We start from the raw sequence: 19574 nt of genomic DNA on the forward strand, positions 1-19574 counted from the left end.
TTTCCAAATTTGCTGGCATATTGAGTGCAGCACTTTCACAGCATCATCTTTCAGGATTTGAAATAGCTCAAATGGAATTCTATCACCTCCACTAGCTTTGTTCGCAGTGATGCTTTCTAAGGCCCACTTGACTTCACATTCCAGGACGTCTGGCTGTAGGTCAGTGATCACACAATCATGATTATCTGGGTCGTGAAGATCTTTTTTGTATAGTTCTTCTGTGTATTCTTGCCATCTCTTCTTAATATCTTCTGCTTCTGTTAGGTCCATACCATTTCTGTCCTTTATCGAGCCCATCTTTGCATGAAATATTCCTTTGGTATCTCTGATTTTCTTGAAGAGATCTCTAGTCTTTCCCATTCTGTGTTTTCCTCTATTTCTTTGCATTGATCGCTGAAGAAGGCTTTCTTATCTCTTCTTGCTATTCTTTGGAACTGCTAAATCAAACCAGCAGTTTTTAATCCTTATTCTGCTCTACCTGCGACCATTTTTCTTCTTGAAGCTCCCCATTTCCCTAGTTTCTGTGCGATAATTTCCTCTGCTATATTTTCTCATACTTTCCAGTTACTACTCATTCTTTTCCAAAGTTGCTCCTTCGCTCTACCTTAGCTCATCTCTTCTAGTCAACAAACCCCATGTTCCTTCATCTACCTTCTGCCCTGACATCTCATGTTTTCCTGAGTGATGTTGTTCACGTCTCTGGCATTCAATTCTGATATATGTTGATGGCTACCAATACATAATGTTTCCTGCATTTCAGACATTTGTAACTGTCTAATAAATCTGTTTACCTAAAATGACAAACCAAACAAATCCAAAACTAAATCTGACATCCCCACTCGATGCCAAAATATGAGGGCTTCCCAGGTGGCCCAGTGGTAAAGAATTTGTCTGCCAGTGGAGGAGATGTAAGAGACACAAGCGCGATCCCTGGGTCGGGAAGATTCCCGGAGGAGGAAATAGCAACTCACTCCAGTATTCCTGCCTGAAAAATCCCATGGATAGAGAAGCCTGGTGAGCTACAGTCCATGCAGTCACAAAGAGTCAGACACAACTGAGCGACCAAGCACTCTCACCCCCCAAATCTGTCTCTTCTTCCTATATTCCTCCAACTGGTAAATGGTGAATCCACTTACGTAAGACCCAAATATGGCTACTCCTAACTTCCTACTTTTCCTGTACTGTGTACATCTGTCATAGAACCTGACTCCACTGTCCACATATTCTTATAATCTCTGAAATCTTCTTTCTTGACATAGATATAGCCTTAGTTTATGCACTCATCTTTTCTCCCCTAAGTTATTAAACTCTGTATCTAATTTTTCTCCCACTGCTCTAAATTCATCCTCTACACAGCCACTAAAAAGTCTTTTCTAAAATGCAATTGGAATATACTACTCTCCTTGTCCTTTGGTGCCTTTCCACTTCTTAGGATTTAAAAATAGCATAAAAGTTTCATCATGATTTGGCTTCTCTCTAGCCTCTATCCATCATCTCAGAATTTCCATGGATGCATTCCAGCCTTGTATATAACAAGTTACCTGTATTCGTCTAATATGTGGTATCTTCTCCTGACCATGTACTTTTGAACATGTCATTTCTTCTGTTTTAAATGCAATTTAAGTGATTTGAAATTATCCCCATTAGTGACCCATTTTCAATACAGGAGCTAAAATAATCTAAATGGCATTGTGGAATTTCAACAATGTTTTCAAATAATAGCTGTAGGCAATATAAGTATTTTTTCTATTTGCAACAGAACCCATAAATATAACAGGCTATGTAGTATCTCTATCAGTGAAAAATTATTAGTGAAATAACCACAATGGCCCTACTTTAGATTTTAAGTTCTCTACCAGTACATAAACTTATACAGACTAATATTAAAAGCTGACTTAAATGTCAAACAGAATATAGAAATTAAAATTTTTTTTCTAATGTTCTTTAACTTCGTCAAAGTCTTTTATCCATGGATAGAAAGTGATTCGTCAGGTCAATAATGTACATGTGTCCCATTTAATAAATAAGAAATAGGAGAAATCCAAGAAAATGATACCATGCCACAAAAAATTAAATTGTGCTTGACTGGGGAAAAAAAAAATCCACACAGGGCAACCTTTTTGCTTAGGAAATAAACTGCTATACCCACTTTAACATGTTCTCAATCAACAACAAGGGGAGGGGAATACACATATGGATACCATAAGGTATGTACTTTAATAAAGGTTCCCTAAGCAAAGACTGGGCTTCCCAGATGGTGCTAGTGGTTAAAAAAAAAAAAAAAGCCTGCCAATGCAGGAGTCTTAAGAAATGCGGATTTAATCTCTGGGTCTGGAAGATCCCCTGGAGGAGGGCCTGTAAACCCACTCGAGTATTCTCTCCTGGAGAATCCCATGGACAGTGGAGCCTGGTGGGCTACAGTCCATTGGGTCACAAAGAGTCAGACATGACTGAAGTGACTTAGCATGCATGCACACAAGCAAAAACTAGCTTAAAGAACTCTTACAGGTTTTGAAGTTTATTAAAATAGAAAATAACAAGTACTGGTGAGGAGGTGGAGAACCTGGAACCTTTGCGCAATCCTGGTGGAAATGTTAAATGCTGCAGCTGCTATGGAAAATAGTGTAGTGGTTCCTCAAAACATTAAACATAAAATTGCCAAAGGATCCAGCAATTGCACTTCTGGGTATATATTGAAAAGAACTGAAAGCAGGGATTTCAGGTATCTATATAAATAAGAGCATTTCATACAATACCCAAAAGGCAGAACCAACCCAGATGTGGACAAACAAAATGTGTTACGTCATATAATGTAATGTTAGCCTAAAAAAGGAGTGGGATTCTGATACATGGAGGAACTCTGAAGACACTGTGCTAAACAAAATAGTGAAAGTCGCTCAGTCGTGTCTGACTCTTTGCAACCCCATGGCCTGTATAGTCCCTGGAATTCTCCAGGCCAGAATACTGGAGTGGGTAGCTATTTCCTTCTCCAGCGGATCTTCCCAACCCAGGGATTGAACCCAGGTCTCCTGCATTGCAGGCGGATTCTTTACCAGCTGAGCTACAAGGGAAGCTCAAGAATACTGGAGTGGGTAGCCTATCCCTTCTCCAGGGGATCTTCCCAACCCAGGAATTGAACTGGCATCTCCTGCATTGTAGGCAGATTCTTCACCAACTGAGCTATGAGGGAAGCCCATTAACGAATGAAATAAGCCAGTTGTAAAAAGACAAATAATTGCATAATTCCACTTATATGAGGTATCTACAGTAGTCAAATTCAAAGAGCCAGAAAGAAGAACAGCAGTTGCCAGGGGCTGGAGGGAGGAGGAAATGGGGAGTTGCTTAATGGGATAGAGTTCAATTTGCAAAGGTGAAAGAATTATGGAGATAGATGCTAGTGACAGTGGCAAAACAATATGAATGTAGTTATTATCACGCAATCTTTACTTAAAAATGATTAGAATGACAAATTTTGTTATGTATTGTATAATTAAAAAGAATATTTTTAAGTGGGCTACATATATACTCTTTCATATTAAATGGGGAAATCCACTACAGAGTTCTTATAACAATGCACTCCAAACCATCAACATTTCTATGACCCTGTGTTTTTAATGTCAGGAAGCAAGCATCATTTTGTGGAGGGCACTGAACTTGCAATGACTGTTCAGTTTTTACTGACTTTGGCTGTTGATTTTTTGGCCAACCCCTTACTGTTTCCTGTAATACTTGGTTACCAGACTTTTATCAGATTTTTAAAACAGGCGAGACATTTTATATGGGAAAGGAAGGTTATTTCCTTAATATAAGTGCTTCCTTCTGATATTATACCCTCTGAAGAAAACAAAATACTTAAAACATTTAATCAAATTTAACATCTGCAACCTGAAAAATAATCTCCATAAAAGCCTTAAGGAAGATAAAGACTAAAAACAAACTTTAAAATGTGTTCATCATAGCTGTTTTTTATTGTTAAAAATTATATCCCTTCTAATCCTCTCAATTCTAAAATTTGAAGACAATGTCTTTGACTGCAACCTCTATAATCCCCTTGCTCATCATTTTCCTTGAACCCCATTTCCCAAGTTCTTCAGGTATAACCTCTCAGTAATAATCCCAAATTCTATACACATTCAAACATCTAATTTTCTTTGCTTCTGAGCTGCTCTATGTTACTAACAAATCATCTATAATAATTCACACCATTACACATTTACTGCTTCCAAACTGAACTTTTCCAACAGGCTGTTTATCAGGTTTTCTGTCTATCCTTAATGCATGCGGCAGACATCAGGACTGTTCATACAGACTGAATGCACTGGTAAACCGCCCTTTTCCACCCTCTGTGATACTAGCCTGACTGTGAAGCCTTGCTCAGCCAGTGAGATGTGAGCGGCAGCGCCTGGATCACTTCTGGGTTGACAGTTTTAAGCCCTCACACGTGACTGATTCCCCACATTATGCCCCCTTCACTGCCCTCTCACGCAATGCTGCAACAATTAGAGAAACACTGGTGGAGATGCGGGTACCATGCGTCTCAGGCCCTGAGACATCACAGGAAAAGACGTCATGCTGACCTCCACTGGACGTGTGTTGTGAGCAAGAAACAATCTAGTGTTAAGACACTGAGATTTTCAGGTTGCTACCACTGCAAAGGCCAGAATCTAGCCTAGCCTGGCTGACACACTTGCCCTTTTTCCTACTTCCTGAAGTAGCTATTTGCATCCTTTAAGACTTTAAGCATAAACTCTCCCAACTTCCATCCTCATTACTCATCAACTCATTAGTAGAAGGACTGTTCTCAGCTACTTTACTCTTAATATCATGATTTACTTTTTACTGCTACTATTACAATATATTTAAATAAAAATTTTACCTTCTAAGTTATTTTTGCTCTGTTGGGAGGTATAGTTCACACGTTCTGTGTTTAGGTTGCTTGTCTTAATCTGATCACTAGAAAATAAAAAAAAAAAAAAAAACACACACACCAAATATATCAGCTATCATGGATTATTATTTACTTTACCCTAAGAAAAAGGAAGGAAACAACATTTGTTAAACAATTATCATACACCATGTGCTGCTCTAGGGGATTAATTACATCTCAACAATACTTAAAGTAGTGAATATCCTCATTTTACAACAGTTATTATCTTCATGTCACAGATTAAGGCTGTGATAGTCGAATTAATTTGCTCAATAACTTAAAGAAGCACAAGCTGGAATCAAGATTGCCGGGAGAAATATCAATAACCTCAGATATGCAGATGACACCACCCTTATGGCGGAAAGTGAAGAGGAACTAAAGAGCCTGTTGATGAAAGTGAAAGAGGAGAGTGAAAAAGTTGAGCTTCAGAAAACGAAGATCATGGCATCTGGTCCCATCACTTCATGGCAAATAGATGGGGAAACAGTGGAAACAGTGGCAGATTTTACTTTTTGGGCTCCAAAATCACTGCAGATGGTGACTGCAGCCATGAAATTAAAAGACGCTTACTCCTTGGAAGGAAAGTTATGACCAACCTAGATAGCATATTAAAAAGCATAGATATTACTTTGCCAAGAAAGGTCCATCTAATCAAGGCTATGATTTTTCCAGTGGTCATGTATGGATGTGAGAGTTGGACTATAAAGAAAGCTGAGCGCCAAAGAATTGATGCTTTTGAACTGTGGTGTTGGAGAAGACTCTTGAGAATCCCTTGGACTGCAAGGAGATCCAACCAGTCCATCCTAAAGGAGACCAGTCCTGGGTGTTCACTGGAAGGACTGATGCTGAGGCTGAAACTCCAATATTCTGGCCACCTCATGAGAAGAGCTGACTCATTGGAAAAGACTCTGATGCTGGGAGGGATTGGGGGCAGGAGGAGAAGGGGACGACAGAGGATGACATGGCTGGATGGCATCACCGACTCAATGGACATGAGTTTGGGTGAACTCCGGGATTTGGTGATGGACAGGGAGGCCTGGTGTGCTGCAATTCATGGGGTCACAAAGAGTTGGACACAACTGAGCAACTGAACTGAACTGAAGCCTATCTGGTTACAAAGTCCTGATCTTTCTAATACCTTAAGAACTATTATGAAATTACCCTGCCAAATAAAAAACTTCCCTAAGTCTTCATTATAATGATTATTTTAGTAAAACATGGGTGGTCATTTTTTACAAATCTGGCTTTTCAATAATCAATGTGATAAAATACCAGCTAATATCAAATTAAGATGTTTTAGACTGATTAAGGGAAGACATAGTGGGTTAACTGACCTAAGCTATGGACATATTTCAGAGGTTACACAGAGATGTGGAAGTAGACTGCTAACAGTAATATAATAAATGTTTTCAGAATTAAGAATTATTGAACACATAGCAGGAGTCACAATACTCGTATCAGATAAATTAGACTTTAAAACAAAGGCTGTGAAAAGAGACAAAGAAGGTCACTACATAATGATCAAAGGATCAATCCAAGAAGAAGATATAACAATTATAAATATATATCCCAACATGGGAGCACCGCAGTATGTAAGACAAATCCTAACAAGTATGAAAGGAGAAATTAACAATAACACAATAATAGTGGGAGACTTTAATACCCCACTCACACTTATGGATAGATCAACTAAACAGAAAATTAACAAGGAAAAAAAAAAACAAAAACAAACATGTATCTATAAAGCTCACTAAAGCAAAGCACAGTAAAATGAGGTATGGCAATAAAAGGCGTTAAATTTATCAAAAAAAAATAATAATAAAGTGCTGAAAAATTAAAAAAAATAAATAAATAAAAATAAAAAACCATTAAAAAAAAAAAGAATTATTGAACACAAACTTAATTACTTGGCTGTATTCTTTAATATTTGCTAAAGGAAAAATATCTCCTTCATGGAACTGGGTTATGACAGAAGAAAATAACCCCAGCTCTGAGTTACAGATGTTAGAGATGGGATAATGAGCATTAGATAGATTGAAGAATTAAGCAATGAGCTTAATGACAGATATACCAATTTAAATTTATGGTTTAAAACTTGTAGTATATATCAATAGTTTTTAGTGGCAAAATAATACTACATTTTACTTTCTAAATTTCTTCAAAATAAACAGTTGTTATTTTGGGAATCAGGAAATAACTATTAAAATGAGAAACTCAAAATATCAAATAACCTGCAATATCCCAGGTTACTCTGAGCTCAAGCTCTTTGCTTTTCATTTAACTGACCCCAATCTTTGAAAGTTCCTTCAAGTAATTAAAAAGAGAAAATGGATGGGGGGAAATTATTTATATAATTTGTGTATTACCTGAAAGATGTGGTTTCTTTATCACCACTGATATCCACCAGTGTACCATTTCCATCAATAATAGGCGAGTCCAAATTAGCAGAGCCATTACTGATATGATCACTGCTTTCATATCCAGACTCTGTCCTTTGCATCTGCCAGTTGTCACCATGAACTTTAGTTTCTTTGAGGGCTTTATTTTTCTCTGCTACTTTTCCATTAAATTCAAGGGAACTCCTGCTTCCTGTTTCCTGCTTCATTTCATCTTCATATATAGTCATTAAACACTTTTGCTTTGGATTCTCTTTCGGCCAATTGTTAAAACTCTGATCTTTGCTACATTTAGACTTGTTACTGATATTTGATTTATGCCTTGGACTCTGCTGCCTTTTTTCACTTTCATTAAAAATACTATCAACATTTAATGTTTCTCTCATAGGTTTCCAACCTCGGTTTCGGCTTTTATTGCTGCCGTTAGAGCTGCTTCCTTTATCACGAGAATCTTGGCTACTGTCTGTATCATACCCAGTACCACTATCACTCTTAATTTTGCCAGTTATTTTCTCTCCCAAAGCAAGAATCTGGGATTTACTTGAACTTAAGGTTTGTGCAGAAGTTCGATTCTGATGGGCATTTCGGTCATGCTTACACGGTCCTTTTCCTTGACTGTGATATAGATGTGAATTCCCATACTGTCTAAAGCCATTTAGGGTAGGAGGTGATCCAGTCTTGAAATGTGGAGGGTCTTCATCAACCAAATCTTTAAAAATAAATAAGTAAATAATGATACAAAAGCTATTCAGAGCCACTTGTTAGTCACAAGCCAAACACCTTCTTTGGGAAGAAAAGTTAAACAGGAATAATCATAGTTATTTAAATCACATAGTGCTTTGAGGTTAAAAATTGCTTTTGAAATCTCTATTTATGCTTGATGTGATACATTTATAACATAAATGGTTATATAATGATTTTAAAAAATTATCTGCAAAGCAGATCACAAGGTAATTAGAGAAGTTTAAAAAAAGGTATTCTATCTCATTCTTAATAAAAAGCATAAAAATAAACATATTTTCCCACCTATTATATTGGTAAGATTAAAAGTTTTCTAAACCAATTACTGCAGGAAACAGACATCTAATCACCATTGGTGGGAATGCAGACTATCAAGTATTTTAGGAGGGCAACTAAGCCACACCGATGAAAACTGAAAATAATCATACGCTAACCCAGTAATCATTCTGAAAAATTTTTATGCCATGGCTACATGCAAAAAGTACACAAAGGTAACTGTGAAAGGATTTCACTGCAGCAAGAATATTAAATCAAGTTTTAAAGCCTAGAAGTATCAGTTAAATCATGGTATGTCCATAAATAAAAGAGTATAAAACCATAAAAGTAAGACATGACCATGAAACTCTTAACAGCAGAACAGAGCAAAGGTCAAGGGTTGCAGGAAAAAAAGTTCTTTTTATTTAATTGTATAACCTTCCTTATTATTTGAATGTACCATACAGGCGAATTGAATTTATAGTTACAAGGTGAAACTATAAAAAAAAACCCACAAAATTTCCAGGCTATAATTGAACAAGAACTAGGGAACTTTACATTTATAGATGTAACAGGCATATTATAGAAATCATACTAAGATACATAACATATAAACAAATATATATAATATATAAATAAATTAAAGTGTATTAAATTATAAAAATTAGCTTTAAAGTATAAGATTGTAGCTGCCTTTCTCCAATGAATGTTACAAGTTCTTAACTTACCTCTATGTCTACCCAAATCTTTTCTCTGTCCCCTCTCCAAATCTTTCCTTTGTGAGGAAAGTAAGTTTTTCTGTTCAATGGCTTTTAGAGCACATTCTCTGGAAATGTCTTTTATTTTTTCCCTTTGATCATTGTGACCTGATTTAACTAAAAAAAAAAAAAATTCTTATAATAACAACACATCATTTTTCATGCTATTCAATAAAAGTACAAACTGCACTACATTAAAAATTTAAGATGCAATATATTAACAAAATACAGATGAGTATATAAAACAGAAAAAGGTACAGTTCCATTAAGAACTTTAAAAAGCATTTATTATAGTTTTTTGTTAATGATAATTGTTAATTCTCAATCTTTTCTTGCTTTATGTAAGAATAAAGTAAATGGGTTACTTTATGGTTAGACATTATTTTATTAATATATGTTAAAAGCCCTTTATAAAATCATCCTCAAAAGTCACTCAATTAGTTATATATATTTCTAAACCATAATTATATACACCATACTTTGATATCTCCTGTTGGATCCTAACCACTGATCTTCATTTGTGAAAATTAAAGTTGTAGGTTGATAATGACAAGAGAGAGTTGAATAAACAAGAGGTTAAAAATAAACTACAACAATAGTAACTTCAAACTCCTGTTGCATTCAGTAATGCTAAATTTAATTTTGGCATATGAGCCAAATTATTAACTAAATGTTTTTCCTCTCCAAGTTAATAATTAACTCCTTGAAGGAAAGGCCATATCCATATCATAGCTTTCTTTGGTGACAGTCCAGATTGCCTCCAGCCTATTATGTACAGCCTTGAGTACACGGAAAAACTCAACCACTAGTTGAATCAAAGTGTTCAAATAAAACTATAGGTCTCAGACAAATGCTTAAGTCAGAAGATAAAATTTTTTTCTATTTGCTATTTTCTCTTCATGGCCAAGGAAAGCTAGTTAAGGATTCTCCTTCTGGTCTTTAAAAAGAATTACATACAGTAAGTGAAAAGGGGGGAAGCTTAACTACTCAAGGACAATGTAAAAATGAAAATTTAAATACATATCTGGTCAGGAATTCTCTGGTCGTCCAATGGTTCAATCCCTGGTCGGGGAACGAAGATCCCACGTGTCACACAGAACAGCCAAAAAAAAAAACCACATACCTGGTCCTCTACCGCCACTTGTTTGAATGTGGCTCCGATTAAATGATGAAATGCTATCTGCTTGAAATTTCTGATTTTCTCTCTGCTTTGTCTGATCATCAAATCCATTTTCTTTTGAATTTTCTGACTTAGAAATCGAGGGCTTTTCACATCCTTAAAAAGACCAAGAAAAATGTTTCATTCCTTTCATCCTCTCTACCAGAAGAAGAGATATTTGAATCATCTTTTCAGTCACTTTTAATACTAATGAGAACATCATTTAAAAACTTAGAGGACTGACATCTTTTAAGGATTTCTACATGCTCTGTTAATACATTCAAAAGTGGCCTAGCTCCTTTGGACTTTTCTGGTGTACTTACTTGAAATCTCAGTACTCATCACTAGCAAGAGCTACCAGCCAAGTAACCCCTCCTGGGCTTGTGTGAGCAGGGTAGTGGGTGGCTGCTGAAGGTGCCTCTGAGGCCACAGATGAGGAAAGGTTCTTTAAAAAGACTAACTCAAAGTATTAGAATTTTCCTGGACTCCAAAGAAACTACATTTTGAGATTATCCCCAAAATTCATTTCATATTCACTATATTAGTATTCCTAGTGTGATTCTGACCATGAAAAACACTAAAAAGAACTTCTAAAGAAGAATTACCTATATTTTCTGCAATAGATTTATGATGTGACCAGTTGATGACCTGCCTGAGTGCATCTTCAGTGGAAACTGCTGTGCCATCTGGGTTCGCATAAAACAAAAGCAATGGCTGGAAATGGCATCGGATACACTTGGAGACCACATCTTTCCATCTACTTCCAACCTTAAAAAAAATCACAATGAATAGAAACAGAACTTTGCAATCAATGCATTACATGAAAAGGCAGAGACTGAATTATTTTGTATATTAAAAAAATTTTAAAGACACCCAGATACTAGCAGTTCAACTATTCATCATGTTATACAATTAATTTTATTTAGAAACTAGTCAACATAAAAATATTTTAAACATTATCATTTAAAAAATTGATAAGCAAGATTATACACTTTCTATATCAAGATCTAGAATATCAAATTTTGAAAGGCTTTGCATATACATGGTTGACTGACTTTTGACAGACTTCAAGCAATTTAATGGGGAAATACAATCGTTTATTAAACAAATGGTGCTGGAACAAGTGGATGGCCATATGAAAAAATGAACTTTGACATCATTTCACTAAAAGCATAAAAATGAACTCAGAATGAGTCATGAAAAAACTATAAAGAAGACGATGTTATGAAAGTGTTAGTTGCTCACTGGTGTCTGACTCTTTGCAACCCCATGGGCTATAGCCCGCCAGGCTCCTCTATCCATAGGATTTCCAAAGCAAGAATACTGGAGTGGGTTGCCATTTCCTTCTCCAGGGGATATTCATGACCCAGGGATTGAACCCAGTCTCCTGAATTGCAGGCAGATTCTTTACTGTCTGAGCCTCCAGGGAAGCCCTATAGAAGAAAACAAAAGATAAAATCTTAACAACCTTGGGGGAGGTAAAGATTTCTTAGATAGGACATCAAGCAAGTCAGAGAAGAAAAAAAATTATAAAACTGGCTTCATCAAAATGAATTAATAACTTCTGCTCTTTGAAAGACACCGTTAAGAAAATGAAAAAAAGGAAAAAAAGCCACATATATCTAATAAAGAACTGGTGACCAGAATAAAGAATGATTACAACTCATTAATAAGACAATCCAATTTGAAAAATGTACAACACATCTGAACACTTAACCAAAAAGACATAAAAAATGGCCAATAAGAACATGAAAGACTACTCAAAACATTATTAATCATAGGGGAAATGCAAATTAAAACCACACTGAGATAACGTCATACATTCGCTATAAGGGCTAATGTTAAGATGACCACTAACATGGAGTGCTCCTGAGAATATGGAGCAACTGGAACTCCAGTACATGGCTGGCAGGAATGTAAACTGTACAATCACTTTGGAGATCAATTTGCCAGTCCCTTGTAAAGATTAACACATACCATACAACCCAGAAATCCCACTTCTGAGTATTATCTAAGATTAATGGAAAATAGTATGTTCACACGAAGTCTGTTCATAACTCAACAAGTGAATGGATAAACTGTTACACGGTCATAAAATGGAACACAACAATAAAAATAAGGCACTGATACACACAACACAATACACATTTTAATATATGACTATATGTTAAAAGATATATATATGCTTAGCAAAGGAAGCCAAACACAGAGAATACGTATTATAAGATACTACCCATATAAAACTTGTAAAATGAACAAAACTAATCTATGGTGAGATCAGTGATTTCCTGGGGCCTAGGGTGGAAAAGTGACAGCAAAGGGACACGAAAGGATTTTCTGGAGTCATGAAAATGTTCCATACAATGAATGTGGAGGCTACACAGGCATGTATACAGCTGTTACTATCCAAACTATAAACTTACAAGGGGTGCATTTTAATGTTTGTAAATTACACCTCTCTAATGTTCATTTCGGAGAAGGCAATGGCACCCAACTCCAGTACTCTTGCCTGGAGAATCCCATGGATGGAGGAGCCTTGTGGGCTGCAGTCCATGGGGTCGCTGGGAGTCGAACACGACTGAGCGACTTCACTTCCACTTTTCACTTTCATGCATTGGAGAAGGAAATGGCAACCCACTCCAATGTTCTTGCCTGGAGAATCCCAGGGATGGAGGAGCGTGGTGGGCTGCCGTCTATGGGATCGCACAGAGTCGGACACGACTGAAGCGACTTAGTAGCAGCAGCAACATTCATTTAAAAACAAAACCAAACAAAAAGCATTCTAGAATATTAGCTTAGAGAAGAAAAGGACCTTTAAAAAATTGCTGAGGAGCTTGTTCATATTACACACATTTAGCTGTTTACTCTCTTTACTTGGGATTCTGAGATACTTGAAAAACTAGACTAATTTGAAAACAAAACAAACCTAAAACTCAGAGTGACCATATACCCAGTTCTTTCTTCAAATTTTGACAATTTAAGCTATAAGGATGCAAAATAGGAGTGCCAAAATGCTGCTACAAACTGACTCAAATGGAACTTCTTAATAAACTGCCATATCAAAGTATTAAAGAATAAATAAAGTCTGTCACTGTTTCCACTTTTTCCCCTTCTATTTGCCATGAAGTGATGAGATCGGATGCCATGATCTTAGTTTTTTGAATGTTGAATTTTAAGCCAGCGTTTTCACTCTCCTCTATCACCCTCAGCAAGAGGCTCTTGAGTTCCTCTTTGCTTTCTACCATTAGAGTGGTTATCATCTGCATATCTGAGGTTGTTGGTATTTCTAGTGGAAATCTTGATTCTAGCTTGTGAGTCATCCAGCCTGGCATTTCATATGATGTACTCTGCATATACGTTAAATAAGCAAGGTGACAATCGACAGTCTTATGTAATCCTTTCCCAATTTTGAACCAGTCCATTGCTCCATATCTGGTTCTAACTATTGCTTCTTATCCTACACAAAGGTTTCTCAGGGGCCAGGTAAGGTGGTCTGGTACTTCCACCTCTTTAAGAATTTTCCATACTTTGTTGTGATCCATAAAGTCAAAGGCTTTAGCATAGTCAATAAAGCAGAAGTAGACTTTTGGGGGGGGAATTCCCTTGCTTTTTTCTATGATCCAACAGATGTTGGCAATTTCATCTCGGGTTCCTCTGTCTTTTCTAAATCCAGCTTGTACATCTCTCATTTAGCACAATGCTTTTGAGATTTCTCCACACTCAACAGTTGTCTGTATCAACAGCTCATTCCTTTTATTGCTGATTATTATGTTCCAGTGTATGGTTATACCACAACTTCTTTATCTATTTACCTGATGAGTTATCTTTATCTATTTACCTTATGAGTTATCTTTATCTATTTGAGTTGTTTCTAGTTTTGGTTACTATAAATAAAACTACTAAGAACACTGAATTATAAATAATGTATGGATACATGCTTTTACAGGAGTGGAATTGCTAGGTTGTATGCTAAGTATTGGAGAAGGCAATGGCAACCCACTCCAGTACTCTTGCATGGAGAATCCCATGGACGGAGGAGCCTGGTAGGCTACAGTCCATAGGGTTGCCAAGAGTCAGACATGACTGAGCGACTTCACTTTCACTTTTCACTTTCATGCATTGGAGAAGGAAATGGCAACCCACTCCAGTATTCTTGCCTGGAGAATCCCAGGGAGAGAGGAGCCTGTTGGGCTGCTGTCTATGGGGTCGCACAGAGTCAGAAACGACTGACGTGACTTAGCAGAGGCAGCATGCTAAGTATACATTTGAATTTATAACTGTTTTCTAAAGTGATTATCCAATTTTGCATTTCCATCAGCCTCATGAGAGATCCAGCTGTTCCACATCCTGGTCAGCTCTTGGTGTAAACAACCTTTTTAATTTTAGGCATTCTAATAGGTGAATAATGCAATCTCATTGTGAATTGAATTTGTACTTCTTTTATGCCTAGTGATGCAATGAATATCATTTCAAGGGCCATTCATATATTAATATCTTCTTTTTGAACTGTCCAAATCTTTTGCTCACTCTTTAATTGATTTGTCTTTTTATTACTGAGTTGTAAGAGTTCTTTATATATTCTGGATATGGGCTTTACCAGATATATAATTAACAAATGTTTTTTTCCCAGTCTATGCTTGTCTTTTCATTCTAACAGCATCTTATTGAAGAGCAGAAGTTTTGACAAAGTCCAATTTACCAGTTATTTTTATGGTCCATGTTTACTGACTGTTATCTAATAAATCTCTCTATAGCTAAACAGCAGTTTTAAAAGTCTTATCTGGTTATTTCTAGTTCTGTCATGTTTAGTGTTTTTCTTTCTAAAGTAATTTAATATCAGATCTGGCCTGGAACTGGCTCCAAGATCATCTGGATATTAATCTGAACCTTTACTTTTGAGATGCTGATGCTCCAGGTTCTGAGAGAAAGGAAGGTAAGCTCCATTTCCCTACCCTGCCTGCTCACCCCATATCATGTGACTTGAAGGAATGAAATGGCAGAGCAGATCTGCCGTTATTCCTTCAGGGGATGGGTCATAGCTTCCTACTTCTTTGAGTATTTTGTAATTTTTTTTATTGAATGCTATTTTGAAAAGACATACTGAAATTTTACTGAATTTTACATTTTTCAGTATTGAGGTTTTTTTTTTTTCTTTCCTTTTAAATTGTTAGCATGTAGTTATGTGTTGTTAAATGGCATGGGATCAGCTTCATCCTCTGACAGCTTCATTTTAAGCTTTTTATGTCAGGTCCAGAGCAATCTTCAGTCTCGGAATAATTCAGCCCCACTATTAAGGTGATACTTTTCTGAGGAGTCTACTTGATGTTCTGTGTACCCACTCTTGCTACTAAGATGCAAGCTATCCTAGCCCTGTGCAGGTTCTGGGAATGGTCTGGCCTTGTTTCCCAGGGGTCATTTCTCCCACCTTGTGCACATTTGCCCTACACATAGTTGATCACTATTCAGCCAAAGATTGAAAGGGGAGCCCTCTGCCGATCCCCAGGACTTTCCCTCTGTACAGCTTTCTTTCTGGTAATCTGTCCAGGAAATTTTAGCCATCCTGGCCCCTGTGAACTACAATTTCCTCAGCTCAATGAGACTGCGAGGCTCTGTTTGGGTTTGCCATCTCTGCACTGCAACCCAAAAACGACCTCTAGGCAGCAAGCAGGGTTCACCATGTTGGTTCCTTTTTTCTGTTAGACTGCCTGACGTCCAACAATTATTCGCTTCATCTATTTGGTTTTCTAATTTTTAATACTGAAGGTCTTTAATGATGCTATTATAATTAAGCCCACTTATTATTAATTTATATAAGTATCTGCATATAATTATTATTTTTATATAATTTTATCATTATTATATCATTTACCCCTCAAAAGTAAAAACCACAGTAATTATTCCAGTTAGTCAAGTGTCACTTACCTCTTTCACATTTGCATCATCAAAAAATACCCATTTGGAACTCTTGGTATGAAAAGCAAAGGCACAGTAATGTCGGCTGGTGTAGCAAATCATGCCAACAAGATGAAGCTCACTATTTTTGGCATTTTCATCAGTAACTCTATAAAAAAGCTGTTTAAAAATAATGTATATTTAATAGTTCTTTTCACAGATGAGGAACAATCATTTGATGAGTCATGCATTTGATTCTCTAGGACAATTATTTCTCATGCATACTGTCCCAAACTGATGTTAGTACTAAAGACACCACACCACACTGTTAACAGAATTATTACTTTCAGTTAGTCTATAAGAGACATGATGTCTAACAAAATGTAATTACTACAAATTAGTTCAGTAGCACAGCATCTTGAACACAGGACACTTTACATACATAAAACAAAATGAGATAAATCACACATTTCCTGATAATTCATGGTTGAATCACATTATTTTAACATACATTAACCATACTACCTAAAAGATAACTATCTCAAAGCTTAACTGTAACATAAATCAATTTAAAATAAGATAGTAATATGCACACTTATGGCAGAAAGTGAAGAAGAACTAAAGAGTCTCTTGATGAAAGTGAAAGAGGAGAGTGAAAAAGTTGGCTTAAAGCTCAACATTCAGAAAACTAAGGTCATGGCATCTGGTCCCATCACTTCATGGGAAATAGATGGGGAAACAGTGGAAACAGTGGCTGACTTTATTTTGGGGGGCTCCCAAACCACTGCAGATGGTGATTGCAGCCATGAAATTAAAAGACGCTAACTCCTTGGAAGAAAAGTTATGACCAACCTAGACAGCATGTTAAAAAGCAGAGATATTACTTTGCCAACAAAGGTCCGTCTAGTCAAGGCTATGGTTTTTCCAGTGGTCATGTATGGATGTGAGTTGGACTAAAGAAAGCCGAGCACAGAAGAATTGATGCTTTTGAACTGTGGTGTTGGAGAAGACTCTTGAGAATCCCTTGGACTGCAAGGAGATCCAACCAGTCCATCCTAAAGGAGATCAGTCCTGGGTGTTCATTGGAAGGACTGACGCTGAAGCTGAAACTCCAATACTTTGGCCACCTGATGAGAAGAACTGACTCATTTGAAAAGACCCTGATGCTGGGAAAAATTGAGGGCAGGAAGCGAAGGGGACAAAAGAGGATGGGATGGTTGGATGGCATCACTGACTCAATGGACATGGGTTTGGGTGGACTCCAGGAGTTGGTGATGGACAGGGAGGCCTGGCATGCTGCAGTTCATGGGGTCGCAAAGAGTTGGACATGACAGAGTGACTGAATTGAACTGATGCACATTAAAAAATAAGAGCTACAGATAAATTTTAAACCTTAAAATTTTCTAACTTGATATTTATAATTTATAATCATTATCATATACACCCAAACAAGCATATACACAGATGCATACAGTATCATATTACCATTATTCTAGAGTGATAAAAAGGATAGAGTACGTGATGGATTATTTTATAACAGAAAGCAAGAAAGGTATTCCAGTTAGCCTGATCTGATGAATTTTATCAGTTACATCTGCAAATTATTTCCTTTAGAAAGAAAATTTAGCTCTGAAAAACAACATATAGTGTAATGTTTCAAAGGAATTTAAAAACAAAAAGGAAGAGAATGAAAAGAATTATTATACCCCAGGAAGATAAAGCTGGGTTGCCAGATTCCGAACAACATCTTCAGTCAAGTCAGAATGCTCAGAGTCCCAGACTAATCCGATTGTAACAATCTCTGGGCAGTTCATTAAAACACGCCGAATTTTTATTTTTTGGCCACAGTTACTCTAAAGAAAAACAAAAAAGAGAACTTTTGAAATTATCAAAACAAATATATCAAAAGTAATGCCTTACAGAGCTTGTATTATGCAAAAGCATGTATCAGAAATTTATTCAGCACATTAAAAGACTTCTAACAATCTATCTGTCTTAATTACTGATTAAACAAATTTATTTTAAATCAAAGAACTTTTCTTTGATATTTTTGTAAATCTGTTAAAATAAGAATTCAACCTTAGACCTTAAGGTTGAATTTTTATTCAACTAACAATTCAATTCACTAACAATATCCCATGAGAAAAGAATTATACCATTTGTAATGTTTATTTAAAGAAGAACAAAAATGAAATTTTCAATTTAGTCAAATGACAGGCTTCAGAGCTTAAAATTAATCCACGTATGCCACCTTAAATCCTTCACAAAGTAACATGTTTTTAAAGAAACAATGTTGAAATAAAGAGCTCAATGGTATAATTACCTAAAGAACACTTAAAAAATTAATTCTTAAAATTAATTCCAGATTTAATTACTATTTGCATGGCAATTTCTATTTTCAAATTTACAAGCACAGAAGCACACTAACATTCTCTGAATTATACTTACAGGACATTTCCTGTAGTCATCAGTTGTATTTGCTGCTTGCAGCAATTCTGCAAACATATCAGGTTTAAAGCGCTCATGCCTTTCCATCATTCTTTCAACTTCATTGCTACGAAAGAAACAAATGGTCCCAAATCTGGCCTATGAACTTAAAAAAGATCTAATAAATTTTCACTAAAAATATTAAGTTATTAATATAGGTATGATCACTTTTTCTACCTTAAAACACAATTTTGTTTGAAAAGTTAACCATAAAGTAAATTTCCATGACATGAAACATAATGAAATTTGGCAGTATATGATGAAAGAAATTAGGTCAAAAACAGGATAAAATGAATGATATAAGATGCTCCACCTCAAGGTAATTATAAGTTACATTTTTTACATTATTACTTACATTATTACATTATTTACATTATTACATTATTTACATTATTACATCTTTTACATTATTACTTAATAAATAGAGACTGGAGTTTAAACTTTTGCCTAACAAGAACAACAAACTTTAGGAGAGTCTCCCTCTCTAGCTTAAAGTTTCCAGACACAAAATTATTTTCAGCTAAGAAAAGGCCCTTTGATGATTAATGCAGAAATCACAAGCTACTTAAGCCAGGTTTGTGATTTTTCTTCCTATATGAATGCTAACCATTTCCTAAAGAATCTAGGGAGGGTTATCTGTGCCAGTTTCTATCCAACTTCCTCCTAGAATCTAATTTTCACATATCAAAGTATTAAGTATCATTAGACAACCCCTTATTTAACTTGTATGCAGAGTACATCATGAGAAACGCTGGGCTGGATGAAACACAAGCTGGAATCAAGACTGCAGGGAGAAATATCAATAACCTCAGATATGCAAATGACACCACCCTTATGGCAGAAAGTGAAGAGGAACTAAAAAGCCTCTTGATGAAAGTGAAAGAGGAGAGTGAAAAAGTTGGCTTCAAGCTCAACATTCAGAAAACGAAGATCATGGCATCTGGTCCCATCACTTCATG

The 19574-nt window shown here is 36.1% G+C and overlaps 1 protein-coding gene across 2 annotated transcripts in view; it reads right to left on the minus strand.

Moving 5' to 3' along the window:
* The window catches only part of USP53 (ubiquitin specific peptidase 53), a 59532-nt gene that overhangs the window by 9288 nt on the left and 30670 nt on the right, over positions 1–19574 (minus strand). Inside the window, exons 7-14 of one of the 2 annotated variants that reach the window (XM_061421162.1) lie at positions 18577–18682; positions 17835–17981; positions 16159–16308; positions 10842–11004; positions 10201–10353; positions 9048–9194; positions 7294–8032; positions 4877–4953 (exon numbers count right to left, since the gene is read on the minus strand). In XM_061421162.1, coding sequence (XP_061277146.1) covers positions 4877–4953; positions 7294–8032; positions 9048–9194; positions 10201–10353; positions 10842–11004; positions 16159–16308; positions 17835–17981; positions 18577–18682 — 1682 coding nt within the window. The remainder of the gene's footprint in view (positions 1–4876; positions 4954–7293; positions 8033–9047; positions 9195–10200; positions 10354–10841; positions 11005–16158; positions 16309–17834; positions 17982–18576; positions 18683–19574) is intronic. The other variant, XM_061421163.1, reaches the window with a different exon arrangement.

The sequence above is a fragment of the Bos javanicus genome, chromosome 6 (genome assembly GCF_032452875.1).
Source record: "Bos javanicus breed banteng chromosome 6, ARS-OSU_banteng_1.0, whole genome shotgun sequence".
Taxonomy (NCBI): domain Eukaryota; kingdom Metazoa; phylum Chordata; class Mammalia; order Artiodactyla; family Bovidae; genus Bos; species Bos javanicus.